General features: G+C 42.5%; 1 protein-coding gene and 1 pseudogene across 1 annotated transcript; one reads left to right on the top strand and one right to left on the bottom strand.

Annotated features, from left to right (window-relative positions):
• The first annotated feature begins 5,446 nt into the window (after positions 1-5,446).
• LOC143869997 (chitin elicitor receptor kinase 1 pseudogene) lies at positions 5,447-6,133 on the top strand (annotated as a pseudogene).
• A 1,920-nt stretch (positions 6,134-8,053) lies between these two features.
• Positions 8,054-10,518, bottom strand: LOC143869996 (uncharacterized). Its single transcript, XM_077376528.1, has 3 exons — positions 9,636-10,518; positions 9,195-9,326; positions 8,054-8,115 (listed from the first exon to the last, which is right to left on the bottom strand). Exons 1-3 carry the CDS (start codon positions 10,516-10,518, stop codon positions 8,054-8,056), a joined length of 1,077 nt encoding a protein of 358 aa, XP_077232643.1.
• Between the last annotated feature and the right edge of the window lie 3,732 nt (positions 10,519-14,250).

The raw sequence follows: 14,250 nt of genomic DNA, 5'->3' as shown, positions 1-14,250 counted from the left end.
ATGCACATAGCCCTTTCAAAATGGTGGTTATAACTTCTTCTTTTTTTTTGAAATAGCGATTTGTATTAAATGAAAAGGGAGCACCCGAGAAGGGGCAACCCAGAGAACAAAAACAAGAAAGAAGAAAAGAAGAGATAACAAAAATTACAAAATTATACTACGGGGGAGGATACAAAAGATGTCAAAGGCATATTCAAATAGAATCAAACATAATTCCGAAAGATGGAATTAAACATGATTCCTAAAACTTTACTTTAATTAAATATAAATAAAAGAAAGCACGATTAATTGACTTGCCTTTGTAGCGCCTTGAAGATCTCGAAAATCGTCTTAAGAATATTTGAGAAAATAACTCTTGGCGGAGATGATGGAAGATGGAAATGAGATGTTTCAAGGCGCGTTATCGCTTTCCTTAAGATGATATTCGCCCCCACCAATTGTGTGCAACGGGTACCACGAATTCGTCTTGAAGATACAATGAAGCCCGGTGAATCCTTCACCAAATGTTTGTCAACGTTTTGTACTAACCGGAGACAAACCCCGAATCACCTTTTGGATTTGACAAGTATTTGAGATACTAGTGTTTGTTTGTCTAGAATAACAGTACACTAGAATGAACTTTGAAGAAAAATGTAAAGAATAATTTCCAAAGGTTTTCAAGAGAGCGAATCTTGCTTTGGAATCTCACATATTTGAATTTCCTTAGTGGAAATTCATACTCCTATTTTAAATGGGTGGTTTCTACTCTATTTATAGAGTATTAGGTGTCTTTTCCCTTTGGAAAACACCTCTTCAAGGCACCTTTTCAGATTGGTGTCTTTTGCCTTTAAAAATTACTCTTTCAAGGCACCTTTTAAGATTGGAACGAAATCTAACCGTTAGATTGCGTACATTCACAATTCTACGGTCCAGATTATTCCTAGAGTGACTATTCCTACAAAGCACTTTTCACCTCTTTTCAAAACAACCCACTTTACAAACAAAATATACTTTTGTTTTCAAAACCTTTTCTAAACCACTTTTATTTTGAAAATTCTCTAACAATCCTATCGTTCCTTCTTAACATCACCCATTAAAATCAAGTAATCCTTTGAGATCGAGGTCTCATGACTATTTAAAGAGCGATCACCGGCCCTAGAAAAAGTCGTGTCATTAGTTGTACTGAATATGCCCATCTTTCCCTTATCAGATCAGAGACCCGCATTTGGATCAGATTCAACTTCTTACTGCTCCCTCCTCTCCAACTTGTGTCTCTCCTCCATTACCCTTTTTGGCATCCTGCTCTCCGATTCCCTCCTTCCGCCATCCCAAATAGTTCATACTACTTCAAGCATCTCAACCAAACAAAGAGAAAAGATTTGAAAGTGTACCTTTAATGATGATTCTACTTGAAACAATGATGTTTCTTGCCGGTTTGAAGCGCGAGAGGAGTGGGGGCTGCTCCTCACTTTTTACCTACTTTTACCATCATATTTGAAACTTTGCTACTTCATCATGGAAGCGCTTGCTTTTGCCTTGATTCTCCCCTCTTGTCATCGAATTCAGATTGGGCCCTTGTACCTTTGGTTCGAGCTGGGTCAGAACCAAGTCACACTACCTTGAGAGAACGAAGACCTTCAGTAAACAAATCTCGAGAGGTCAAAATAATGGATTTTCCTTTTCATCCTTTTGAATAGGTGAAACTACCTCTTTACTTTTTCTAGTTTTTTTCAGTTTCTAAATCTTCATGAGTTGTAAAATTCTTCTGCTCTTTTGGAATGAAGACTGCTTTGTCCCTAGTAAAACCTAAACACCTATTAATGGACTTTTCCTCTTGTCTTGCATTCTGCCCACGACATGTGTCTTCCAAAAGGCTGTACCTCTATGGCTAATGGTAGCTCTACACTCCGAGGATAAGCATGAACTTGTGGCCATACATCCCTACCGTGCTTGAACTGGCCAGTTTCCTTATCCCCAAAACAAGAATTACAAGGCCCCGTTAGTCGTATCCATTCTGCTTGGCATATAGCCTAGCTAGATTTCCCCCATAAGCATCAACATCATCATTGAAGTGTTGTTGTTTCTTCGTTTGATCGATTTGAGAGGCAAACTAAGAGGTTCTTCAACTGCTCTCAACTGAGAAGGTGAGTCTATGAAATCTACTTATTATAATAGTTTATTAGCTGATAATGTTGTTTCTTTGCTTGACCGATTTGAGAGGCAAATTAAGAAGTGCTTAATTGCTCTCAACCCTAAACAGGGGTCTATAAACCTGATTATTTCAGGAGTTTCTAACCCCAGATTCCTGTTCAATTTGCATGTTTCTTGCACAAAATAATTAACTCCTGATGTTCATCAGTGTATCTTCTTGTTGACCTACTAATTACTTGTTTCCAGGTGTCTCTTGCTATATTGCTATGCTTATTCTGATGCAAATAGTATTTAACCTATGCTATTTCTACACGCCTATAATAGTACAGCTATTATTAGAATATGAATATGCAATCATTCTATCCACTACAATATCAAACAAACTTCAGTGATGAATATGTAATTATATTTAAGTTTTTAATGATTAGATATACAACTTACATTGTTCTCTTTTTGAAAATAAAAATAAAATAAATACAACTTATACTATTTCAATCTTTCACAAAAGAATGTCGCTGATTAGTCGGTGAGGGGTGTGAATGGTTCAAAATTGATCACCTTGGTCATCGTGTTCATAGCCTCGAGTGATGTAGGGTCCTTGATAATCCATGTGTTGAATCAAAGAACAAAGAAGGAATAGAATGTGAAAAGAGACAAAGGTTTTTTCATTTTGTAATATGTCACTTAATTCTTCTAAAACAGGTAGTGTGTCATTAATTCACTGATGCAGGGGCATTGATAATCCATATGTTGAATCAAATAACAAAGAAGGAATAGAATGGGAGAAGACACAATTGTCTTCTGATTTTGTAATAGGTCACTTCTTCTAAAATGAGTATTGTGTCATTAATTGACTTGTACACATGAACCCTATCAATTACTTGTGTTTTTACTTTTGACTAGAAAGGAAGTTAAGTTCAATTATCTGTTAATAGGATATTTTGGTTTGATTTTATGTTGGTTATTAGACTAGATACTAATGGAAGTTTAAATTAAGTAGTTTAAAGTGATTTTATACGGGGCTTATCATTGGAGACATGAATAATATGTTGGCTTTAATTAAGTTGTTTGAAGTGATTTTATATGAGGCTTATCATTGAAAACATGAATAATATGTTGGGTGTTTTAGAAGTGGCTTTTGGGTTTAGGTCTTCTTTGGAGTTCCAGTGAAGGGCTAAGGTTAAAAGCAAGTGTGGACTGGGGTTTTGAAGGATATAGGTTCTTCATTTCATGTATTTTGGAGGTTCCATTGATATTTGAGTAAAGATTCCTCTTGTTTTGGTGTGCTAATCATAATCTGGTTGTGCTATGATGCCACATTCCTAATGAAGTGATTGTAGTTCGAACGATGATTCCAGTAAGTATTTTGATTGGTATGTTAATTTCTTCAGCTTGATTTTTTTTCTCTAATTTCCGTTGATATTTATAGCTGAAATTTTACAACAATCTTTTGAGTTGAATGCCTCTGGAAAGGGTATATAATTTGTGGTTTTATATAGCTAGATTTTTTTTTTTCGGCATTACTTTGGCTTGTCTCAATGAGGTTTCCTTCACCCATATCCACCTTGAAGGCAATACCAAAGCTGATTTGCTATCTAAAGGACTGTTTATTTTAGATTATGACAACCTATTGTGGAGTCCCCAACTGATTATTAGACTCAAATTTAGTGCACTTGTCGGTCCAATAATCGTTTATGGACTCCACGTTGTCGTAATCTAAAACAAACAGGCCTAATTATGGTGTCTTGTGTTAGGATGTAATGGAATGGCTTGAAATGCTATCATTGTAATTTGGGCCACCCTCTTTGCACTTGTATTGTTTTCTTTCCCTCATTAATCATATTTACATTTCAAAAGAGAGGAAGTAAACAGGAGCAAACCAACTTGCAAAACAGGTAAAAGAAGATGACAAAGTGGCAAGAATTTTAAGTTCTATAAGGAAGAAAGGGGAAGAAGAAAACCAATGCCCCCTTAGGGCATGTTTGGCAACCATGAAAAAGCATTTTATGAACTATTCATGTGCCCAATTGTGAAAGAAGTGCTAACAAGGAGGGAGGGGAGAGACTTAAAGAAAAACAGTGAAAAAATATGCTTACCTCAAAGAAGTGCACAGAGCTGGCCCCACAAATTTTCCATGGAAATTTTATTCATGGACGCCAAACATGGCCTTTATTGCGGAATCGAGGTTTAGGGAAAAGGAGGGAATCAATGAGAGCTGGAGAAGTCATACCTTCTCAAGTCTCCCTGTTTTTTTTTCTTTGACTTTGATTTCTTAAAGAGAAGGTTCTCTGAGTTGGAGTGGATTAGTCTAAAAGTGGAGCGGAAATATCAGCTCCCTAACTTTGAACTTTGACCATAATTAGATGATCTAAACCGTTCATTTGTTGGTAGATAGGTGCAAATGGTGTAAAATTGACTACATGGTATGCAAATCTCCACTAATTGAAGGGTTAGGATCATCACGTGGAGAAGATTTCTGGGGCACAGCCTATCTACGGTGGGGACCAACAAATGAACGGTTTATGTTGACCACCGCATGCGGGTCACCCAATCAACGATCTCAATCGTTCCGTCAAGAACTATAAGAATCAACGGTCAAATTTTATCGGGTTGGTGTCCCATCATACAATCAATGGCTTAGATCATCAGACACGGCATTGCCCCACATGGTGAAATCTCCTTCTTATTATGACCATCCAATTTGTACAGCCGGGAAATGATATCATGCTGTCAGCACGACCATTTTTTGATAATTGCACTAACTCATTTAGTACTTTATTATTTACAAAGTTACAATTCCCAAAAAACTCACACAAGCCGATTAAAAGAGAAGAGACGAGCTGAGTTTCTGAAATTATTAAAACATGGTTTGTGCTGATCTCATTCCCCACTTGTCAACTATTCTTAACAAACATCGAATCAAAACATGGAAGAAGAAGACAGACGAGGACACTCTCAACCCGTGTAAATATGAAATTACTTTGGTAGAAGAAAGAAAAGCTCTTACAGAGAAAGAGAGCAAAGTCAACACGTTCTTACACCTCAAAAGCAGAGAAGGAAGAATTCAAGAAAGCTACGGTTTTTGAAGGGTTTTTTGTTTTTGCTTTGCTTTGATGATTTATCATCTCTCTTCATCCTGCAGTGGAAAACAAGTAATCTAGATATTGGGTTTTGGATTTCTTCATCCGGGTCTGTTTTATTTCTCTTCAATTTTCATCTCCTCTTTGATCAAGAGTAAAATTGAATTGGGTCTCCACCCCTTTGTCTATTATTGTTCCTTACTCCCCTTTGAATGTTTTATCTACTTTGATGAATGATGATGATTGTTTTGGAAAGAAGGAGAAGAAAAGTGGAATTGTATCTATTGGGTTTTGTAATATTCTTGTGTGTGTGGGTTATTGGAGTACAAGCCCAGTGTAGAGGAGGCTGTGACCTTGCTTTAGGTTCTTGCTATGTATCCCCAAATTGGACTCTCACATACATATCTAATCTCTTTGACAACCGATCCATTAACGAAATTGCTCTATACAGCAACATATCAAACCCCGATAGCATTATAGCTGGTTCTAGAGTGAATGTCCCTTTCTCTTGTGATTGCATAAATGACAATTTCTTAGGCCACACTTTCAGTTACGTTGTTCAATCCGGCGATACCTATAATCAAATTGCTTCAAGTGTTTACGCGAACCTCACAACCACAGCGATGCTGCGGGCTATGAATAGTTATGCCGACACTCGGATTCCCGTCAATGCGATTATCAATGTTACAGTGAATTGCTCTTGTGGGGATATCAGTATTTCTAAGGATTATGGTTTGTTTGTTACGTACCCACTTCAACCGGGCGAGGACCTGTCTTCCGTTGCGGCCGATGTTGGTTTCGGAAATCTTTCTCTGCTGCAGAGGTACAACCCGAATTCGAATTTCAGCAGCGGAGAAGTGTTCGTTCCGACGAAAGGTGACTTCCTCTTGATATGTTTTGCTACCGTGTTTCATTGCTATTAATTAAGCCATTGATTGGTTCTTCTAATATTACATTCTTGAACTCTTGAAAATGATCATTGTGGATGGTTGATTGTGTTTGTTACTTCTATATGACTGACTGATATCCTATTATATGCTTCACCGTACTTTTTTTTATGGGTAAATATGTGGATGTTGGGAGACACATGATTCCTACAGCAGGATCCCATACTCAGGTGAAGCCTTGTTTACTGTCATCTTCTGGCTATACTAACTTATTCTTTGGCTTTTCCTCAACTCTTGAACCATTGGGGGTTGACTCGTTAATTTCACTAAGATGGAAGATAGCCCGCTTATCGGCAAAGATAGTAAGAAGAGGGAAGTAAGTTTTTCTCTTTTCCTTTGAACTTTTTGCCATGATTCTTGCTCAGTGGGATTGGATTCCAATTGGAAGGATGTTTCTTCCCTATTGCGGTTTCCTTCTTCCATGTGGGATGTCCCCTCCTCCAGGATATCTAAAGGTGAGAATATGTTACCTTGGCTTTTTAGGGGCTGTCTCTTTGAAACTTCTACATGGGACTCGCCATGATGGTTGCTTTGGTGGTAGGTCGCTTGTTTTCCCAAAGTTTTTTACCACATGGGGAGAACTTATTCTCTATTTTTTGAAAAGGGCAACAGAATATATATATATATATATATATATATATATATATATATATATATATATATATATATATATGTAAAAACAGAACCGAGGTGGTCCTGAAGGAACAAAGATAATACAAAGATAGCAGTATAATAATTCAAGGAGGTAGATAGTCAAAGCACTCAAACGCGGCCCGAAAGACTCCTTTCTTGGCAAGGGTGTCTGCTTCCGCATTGGCTGATCTCCTGACATGGCGAAAAACTATTGAGGAGCCCTTAGCTCTGTCATCTATTTCCTCTAAGAGAGGCAAAAATCGCCAAGGGGGAGAAGCGTTACCCGAAAGCCAGCGAATAACATTTAAGGAATCCCCTTCGACGATAATTTTGTCGCACTCTAGACGAGGCATCGAGAGAAGCCCGCTATGAACGGCTCGGACCTCTGCCTCGTTTGAGTCTGCCACTCCGATAGGCCCCGAGTAGGCCTAGAAGACTTCCCCTTTGTGGTTTCTACATAACCCCCCTACTCCTGCCATTCCTGGATTGCCGATAGACGATCCGTCAAAGTTAAGTTTCAGGGACCCCGGAGGAGGAGGAATCCAGGAGGGGAGGATTTTTACTTTGGTAGCCGATTCCAAGCATATGATTGACCATCCTTCCCAGAGGTCGAAAGCTGAAACAAAACGAAACAGGGGAAGGCTTCGAGCCCAGGATATGACCGCAGCTATCAACTGAATATAAATCCAATAGGGAGATCTAACATTCCCTTTAAAGATACGAGCATTCCTCTCTTTCCACAAGAACCACCATGAGGCCAAGAGACACATCTTCCACAGCGTTCTGCCTTTCCTTTTCCAAGGAGTCCAGGCCCAACTCTGAATGAATTCAGCCATAGAGTTGGAGGGGACCCAACTGATTCCAAAACGAGAAAAAATAAGACCCCAAATATGGCGAGCGACCTTACAGTGTATGAAAAGGTGGTCAATGGATTCCCCAGCGGATAAACATAGAGGACAGTGATCTACCAACCACATTCCTCGTTTCCTAAAAAAATCCATAGTTTGAATGCGGCCCCAGCTAACCGACCACCCAAAGAAAGCAACTCTCGGAGGGCAAGATTGTCTCCAAACCGAGGAGGACACATGCTCCACTAAAGAAGGGATCAGATGGTTATAAAAAGATTTGAGTGAAAATATCCCCGAAGGATTCCAAATCCAAATCCGACGATCTACGCCCGAAGACTTGATGAAGCAAGAATCCAATAAGGAGAGGAGGGCGCTGTAAGAGTTTAACTCCCTAACAAAGAAGTCTCTGCGAAACTTAGGAGACCAAGCCACCTTCCCATGTTCCCTTGCAAAACATTCCGATACCCAGGCCTCTTTCTGAGATGAAACGATGAATAAGTCAGGAAACATCACTTGAAGAGGAACATCCGAACATCAAGGATCCTGCCAGAACCGAATCTGATCCCCCCTATATACTCTGAATCGGACGCCAGGAGCAAATAACGACTTCAACTTCAAGATGTCCCTCCAAACCGTGAGACCTTTGAGTTTAAAATTATCAACAGAGTCCCAATGCCCATGATCTGAACCATACTTACTTCCAATGACCCGAACCCACAAAGAGGATTGTTCTTCGCCAAATCTCCACAGCCACTTGCCCATAAGGGCCTGGTTAAAACTCTGAACCCTCCTGATACCCAAACCTCCATTTTTAGTAGGCAAGCAGACCATACTCCATTTAATCAGGGAGACCCCCTTGGAAGACCCTGATCCGCCCCACAGGAAGCGTCTCTGAATTTGTTCGATGCGTTTAGCAACCGAGGCGGGACATTGAAAAAGAGATAGAAAATATATCGGCATATTGGATAGAACGGCCTTTATAAGCACTAATCTACCTCCTTTGGAAACCAACCGGCGCTTCCAGGTGGCCAAACGTCGCTCAATCCTTTGAATAATAGGAGCCCATAGGTTGTGTTTCGGTCGACCCACACCAAGAGGAAGACCCAGATAGGTTGCTGGAAAGACATCTAAACCACACCCCATAATTCCGGCGAAAAATGATGCATCGCTCTCAGAAACGTTGATCGCGAACAACCGAGATTTTGCGAAATTAGATCTTTGACCCGAAACCATCTCATAACAACGAAGCATAGCTTTAAGGTTAAGAATCTGGGATATGACCGGAGAACAGAACAGAAGAGTGTCATCCGCAAACTGAAGAAGCGATACTTCCACCTTACTCTCGCCAATAAGGAACCCTTGATATAGCCCCAACTCACTTCCTTTTTTCAGCAGTCTGCACAGTGATTCGGCCACAATCAGGAAAAGAAAAGGAGAGAGAGGATCGCCCTGCCGCAATCCTCTAGAAGATTTGAAGAATCCTTTTGCTGATCCGTTGATGAGGACAGAAAACCAGGCGGACGATAAGCAGTTCCGGATCCACCCTCTCCACCGACCCCCAAAGCCCATACGACCCATGAGAAAATCTAATGCTGCCCAATCCACTCTGTCATATGCCTTCTCCATGTCAAGCTTGCATAGAATGCCACCTTCCCCCTTCCTCCGATAATAGTCAATGGCTTCATTGGCTGTTAAAGAACAATCAAGAATTTGCCGGTTGCTTATAAAGGCACTTTGACAGACCGATATAATTGAAGGAAGAACCACTTTGATACGATCCGCCAGAACCTTTGCGAGGACTTTGTAAAGGCTGCCCACCAAGCTAATCGGGCGAAAATCCGAGCTTTTTGTTGCTCCTTCAATTTTTGGAATGAGGACGAGAAAAGTTGCACCTGTCCCTTTGTCAAGGATGGCTCCCTCAAAAAATTCTATGAAGAATCGAAGAATGTCCGATTTTACTGTTTTCCAGCAAGTTTGAAAGAAAGCCAAATAAAAACCATCGGGTCCAGGGGCTTTATCTTTTGCCAGAGAAAATAGTGCTGATCGGATTTCCACCTCAGAGAAAGGGATTTCCAATCCGGCTGAGTCTTCCAGGCTTAAGCTAGCAAAACAAATGTCTTGAGGAATTGGGCGTAACATCCCATCAGCTGAGTATAAAGATCTGTAGAATTCAATAATTTCTTCAATAATTCGCTCCTTGTCAGATACAATCTCCCCCTCCACTTCTAAGGATTCAATTATGTTCCTTCTTCTGCGAGCACTAGCCATGGCATGGAAGAAGGCTGTGTTTTTATCTCCCTCCAACAACCACTTGACTCGAGATCTTTGGCGCCAAGAGATTTCTTTAAGCATCAACAACTCTTTATGCTCTTGAATTAATCTTCCTTGTTGCTCATAATCCTCCGCCGAGGCCAAACCACTCTCTGCCAATGTATTTATCTCCATCAATCTGTCCTCAAGAATCCTCTTCCTGCCTTGGTCCACTTCTTTCTGCTCCTTATCCCACTCTTTTAATTTCCCCTTAATGAAGCGTAATTTTTTGCCTATAACTACGTCCCCTGGACCTTCAAAGACGCTTTCAGACCACCATCGGACTAAGAGAGCCTCCATTTGGGGATTTTCCAGCCAAGCTAATTCAAATCTGAAGGGGGGAGGGCCCCAGAACTCCATTTTAGGAGACAAAAGGAGAGGGCAATGGTCGGAAACTGAATGGGGTAAAGCCTGCTGATAGACTTTAGAAAGAATTGCCAACCAGTCACCCGAGAGAAGAAATCGGTCAAGCCGACTCCGGTTCGAACCTCTGGCCCAGGTGAAAGAGGAGCCACCCAAAGGTAAATCTGCGAGCTCGTTGATTGCGATGAAATCAGCGAAAGATCTCATGCCCGCAGTGACTCGCTGACCCCCAAGTCGATCTCTTGATCCTAGAACTTCATTGAAATCCCCCCCGATACACCAAGGAGCGGAACATAGGCGTCGCGTCTGATTTAATTCTTTCCAAAAAAGACACTTCTCAGAGGATGACAAAGGACCATAGACGCTTGAGAAGAACCAGACTGAATTATCATTGCATTTTCAGAAAGCAACGGAGAGAGAGAAAACTCCACGCCAAACATCCGTGCTGTCCCACAAGACTGAATCCCAAGCCACCAAGATGCCCCCTGAAGCTCCTCTGGATGCTAAGAAAGCAAAATTCCAGTCAGTATTGAACCCCATGCTTCTCATATCTATGTTACGGATTTGCTCCATCTTTGTTTCCTGAAGACAAACAACCTCAGGGCGCCGATGTTTAACTAATGCTTTGATTTGAATTCTTTTCTCCCGAGAGCCCAAGCCGTTTATATTCCAGGATAAAATCTTCATTAACAACTGTATTCCGATGAATTCCTCCCCGCCCTGATACCAGACTTTCTTCCTTTTTCTGGGATGTGAGACCTTTGCTATGCGATCCAGAATCATAATTGATATCCGATTGAAGTCTCACCAATTCGCGCTCCGTGCGTTTCAGGTTTACTTCGGATATGGAGACTGGAGATGACACTCCAGCGACCTCCCGTAGTTCTGCCGCCTTTATGCTAGACCTATATTCCTCAACGGGGCCCGAAAATATTAGACCCAGATGAGAACTAATGTGCATGGTATGATCCACCATCAATTCAAGCACCTGTTGGGAAGAAACCAAGCCCGAGTCATTCCGTGGAGGGACATAAGAGAGTTCTGAGGCACAAGGCAGGAGCTGAAAATCCGCCTTGCTACACCATCTCAGTGGACAAAGATGGGAGAAACTTCCAAGCGATACCCTGACGAGCGAGCGAAAGGACCACTCCCTAACTTCACCAGAGAATAAATGCTTCATACCTCCCAAACCACTATAATCAATGATCACCTTCCTTTGCCCCACCCGGCACTGAATGAAGAAACGGTCATCACGAGAGATAAGGATACACCTACTCTTGTGACGTTGCAGACTATACCCCCACACCCGGTTGTCACCGAGCTCCTCCTCAGTCTCAGAATACGTGCGAGTAGCGCCCATTGTGCTTGAGTCGTGGAGGAGGCTCTCCTCCTGGTTCCCAGGGCTCACCAGTGGAGAAGCCCAAAGGTCCTCTGAAGCAACTTCTCTTTCAGAAAATTCCATTGGACCCGAATCGGGCACGTAGATTACATCTACTCGAGGAGAGTCTCTGTGGTGCGGAGGGGATAAGGCTGAGATAATATCTTCAAAGCTGTTGACCTTAGAGTAAGGAGTAGCTGTTGCTGATGAGTCTTGAATAGGACCAGCTACACTGGACCACCTGTATGCATGTGGGGGACCCCCTTTTTGAAATTCAACATTTTTGCCAGGTGAGATGCTGCTAACCGGTGCCGCTTTCTGCGCACAATAGGCTGAATGTGAAGGAATCTCCGACTCCACCAACCCGACGACCCCAGCATTTATCTCCGGCACAGACAGCAATGCTGAGGCTTCATTGATGGCATTGAAGACATCATGGATTGCAGTTATGGGATGGTGAACTACTTCAGCTTCACTTACCCCTTCAGTAGGAGTATTTAAAGGAAGACCCAACTCTTCTTCGGAAACCATCTGCCCAGCCGGAGAAGGAGAGGAGATTTTTGCAGAGTTCGGGTCGTCGTCAACTCTTTCCCGGGAGGCTAGAATCCAACGAATTGTGCCATCGATAGAGCTTTGGAGAGATAGTTCACTTCCGGGGCGTCCTTCAGACCTGATCAGCATCCTACCCACTTCATATCCGAAACCCGCATAACACGACAAATCTACCTCCACCACCTGGCCTATTTTCCTCCCTATACGCTGAAAATTATCGGCGCACCATGCTTCAGGCGGAACTCCTTCTATTTTCCACCAGGAAGGCTTCCCCGCCTTAGGAAATTTTGTATCCCACTTCTGTAGATCTTCCAGAGGAGAATGGGATGGAGAGCACCAATCTCTGATTAAGTGAGACCGATTAGCGCCCGCTGGGATGGAAATTTGGATTTCTAAAGGAGCAATTTTATACACCACAGCTTCAGTCTCTTGACTGCTATTGCGAGAGAGCCAGTCTTCTAGCGCATCCAGATCACCATCCCACCCTTCCTTCATCTTCCCCCATAAGCCTAAGTCTGCATTACTAATAGACTTAAGGGGGACTACTTCAAGGTTGAAAGCTACACCTTCCGAAGTTGCAGGAAGCAACGGCTCCATTCTAACATTCTCTGCTTGAGGCGCTGTTGGTTTAGGAACAAGCCGCCTCCTCGCCACCGGATCCGCTGACTGTTCTTGGTGCCCTGGAAAATTGAAGTCCGAATTGGACCAGACTTTATGACACTTCCAACATCTAACCCTCCTTCGAAAATTCCTGAAAGCACATCTGCAACATCTCCAATCTCCCAGTTCTCTATTCTTTCTTTTGTGGAAGGCACTCTCCATTCGTCTTCCCTTCTTGCTTCGGACGGGTAGCCACTCCTCCTCTTCAGATCGGTGAGGCCAATTTCTCTGCCCAACTGCCGGCTCAGAGCCAAACTTCTTCCAACCTCCTACAGAATCGCCCAAAAGGCCTACTTCGGGGTTGATCCGCCGGACCCCAAGAGGGATCAAATTCGCCCCACTGGCCCATCTAGGGCGATCTCCCCCAACACCTTTCACCCCGACGGAGATCATAATTGTCACGGAATCCTCCTCCACTCTGCAAAATGTGCCGACCACCGAGCCGTGAGAATCCACTGGATTCTGGATCGGAAACCCACGCGGAGACCGAGATGGAGGAAGACACCGAATCTGAAGGAGCTGAAGAAGAAGAGGTAGAGGATACAGATGAGAAGAAGATCCCTCTCCCTGCAAAATTATCCTTGTACGAGAATCCTTTTGTAGATGGCGACCAGATTTAATGTCGTGAGGTCCACCTGGCCGGGTGCATAGTTACTTGTATGCTGTGACTATCGCCCAGCATACGAACTATGTCCGTTTTACACACAAGGTGTCCAGGTGTTGAGATACTAATGGTGCGGTGGCACTAGAAGGCGGGTATAGCCCTCACGGCTCCTACTTATAGTATCTCTCCGAGAGTAACCTGTATTGAGTGATTCCTGAATGACCGTCGGCAATCCGTGGTGCAATCGGCTGAGATTGGTGATGATGAATGGGCTATATACTACAAACCCCCTTCTTCTTCTTATGTTAATCCCACCCAATTTCAGATCTGGGATGAAAGGAAATGGGGATCCGATCGGTGGAGTGGGTAGCTATAATGGAGGCAAAGGGTATAGAAGTGGTGGCTATAGGTGGTGGTAATCGGAGAAAATTGGTCTTTGACGGAAAAAATGGAGGTGATGGGAATTTAAAAAGGTGGTGAATGTGGTAGATGGTGGCTGATTTGAGAATTGAAAGGGAAATCAAAGTGGGTTTCAAAATCTTCGTGGGTTTTGAAGATGAGGATGTGGCTGTGGCAAAGAAGATGGTGGTGGTTCTATAGAGAATAGAAGAAATGGGGCTAGAGATTTTGAAATGGGTTTCCCAGATCTGTTGGAGGAGATGAAGGTGTGAGATGGGTTTCAAGAGGTAAAAGAAATGACCGGATTCCGACGGACCACCGGAGGAGATAAAAGTGTTCGGATCCC

The sequence above is a fragment of the Tasmannia lanceolata genome, unplaced genomic scaffold, assembly GCF_043159265.1.
Source record: "Tasmannia lanceolata isolate RefF3 unplaced genomic scaffold, GAP_Taslan_0.1 ptg000003l, whole genome shotgun sequence".
Taxonomy (NCBI): Eukaryota; Viridiplantae; Streptophyta; class Magnoliopsida; order Canellales; family Winteraceae; genus Tasmannia; species Tasmannia lanceolata.
Note: the sequence above shows the minus strand (reverse complement) of the source record. Positions and strands in the feature narration are given on the sequence as shown.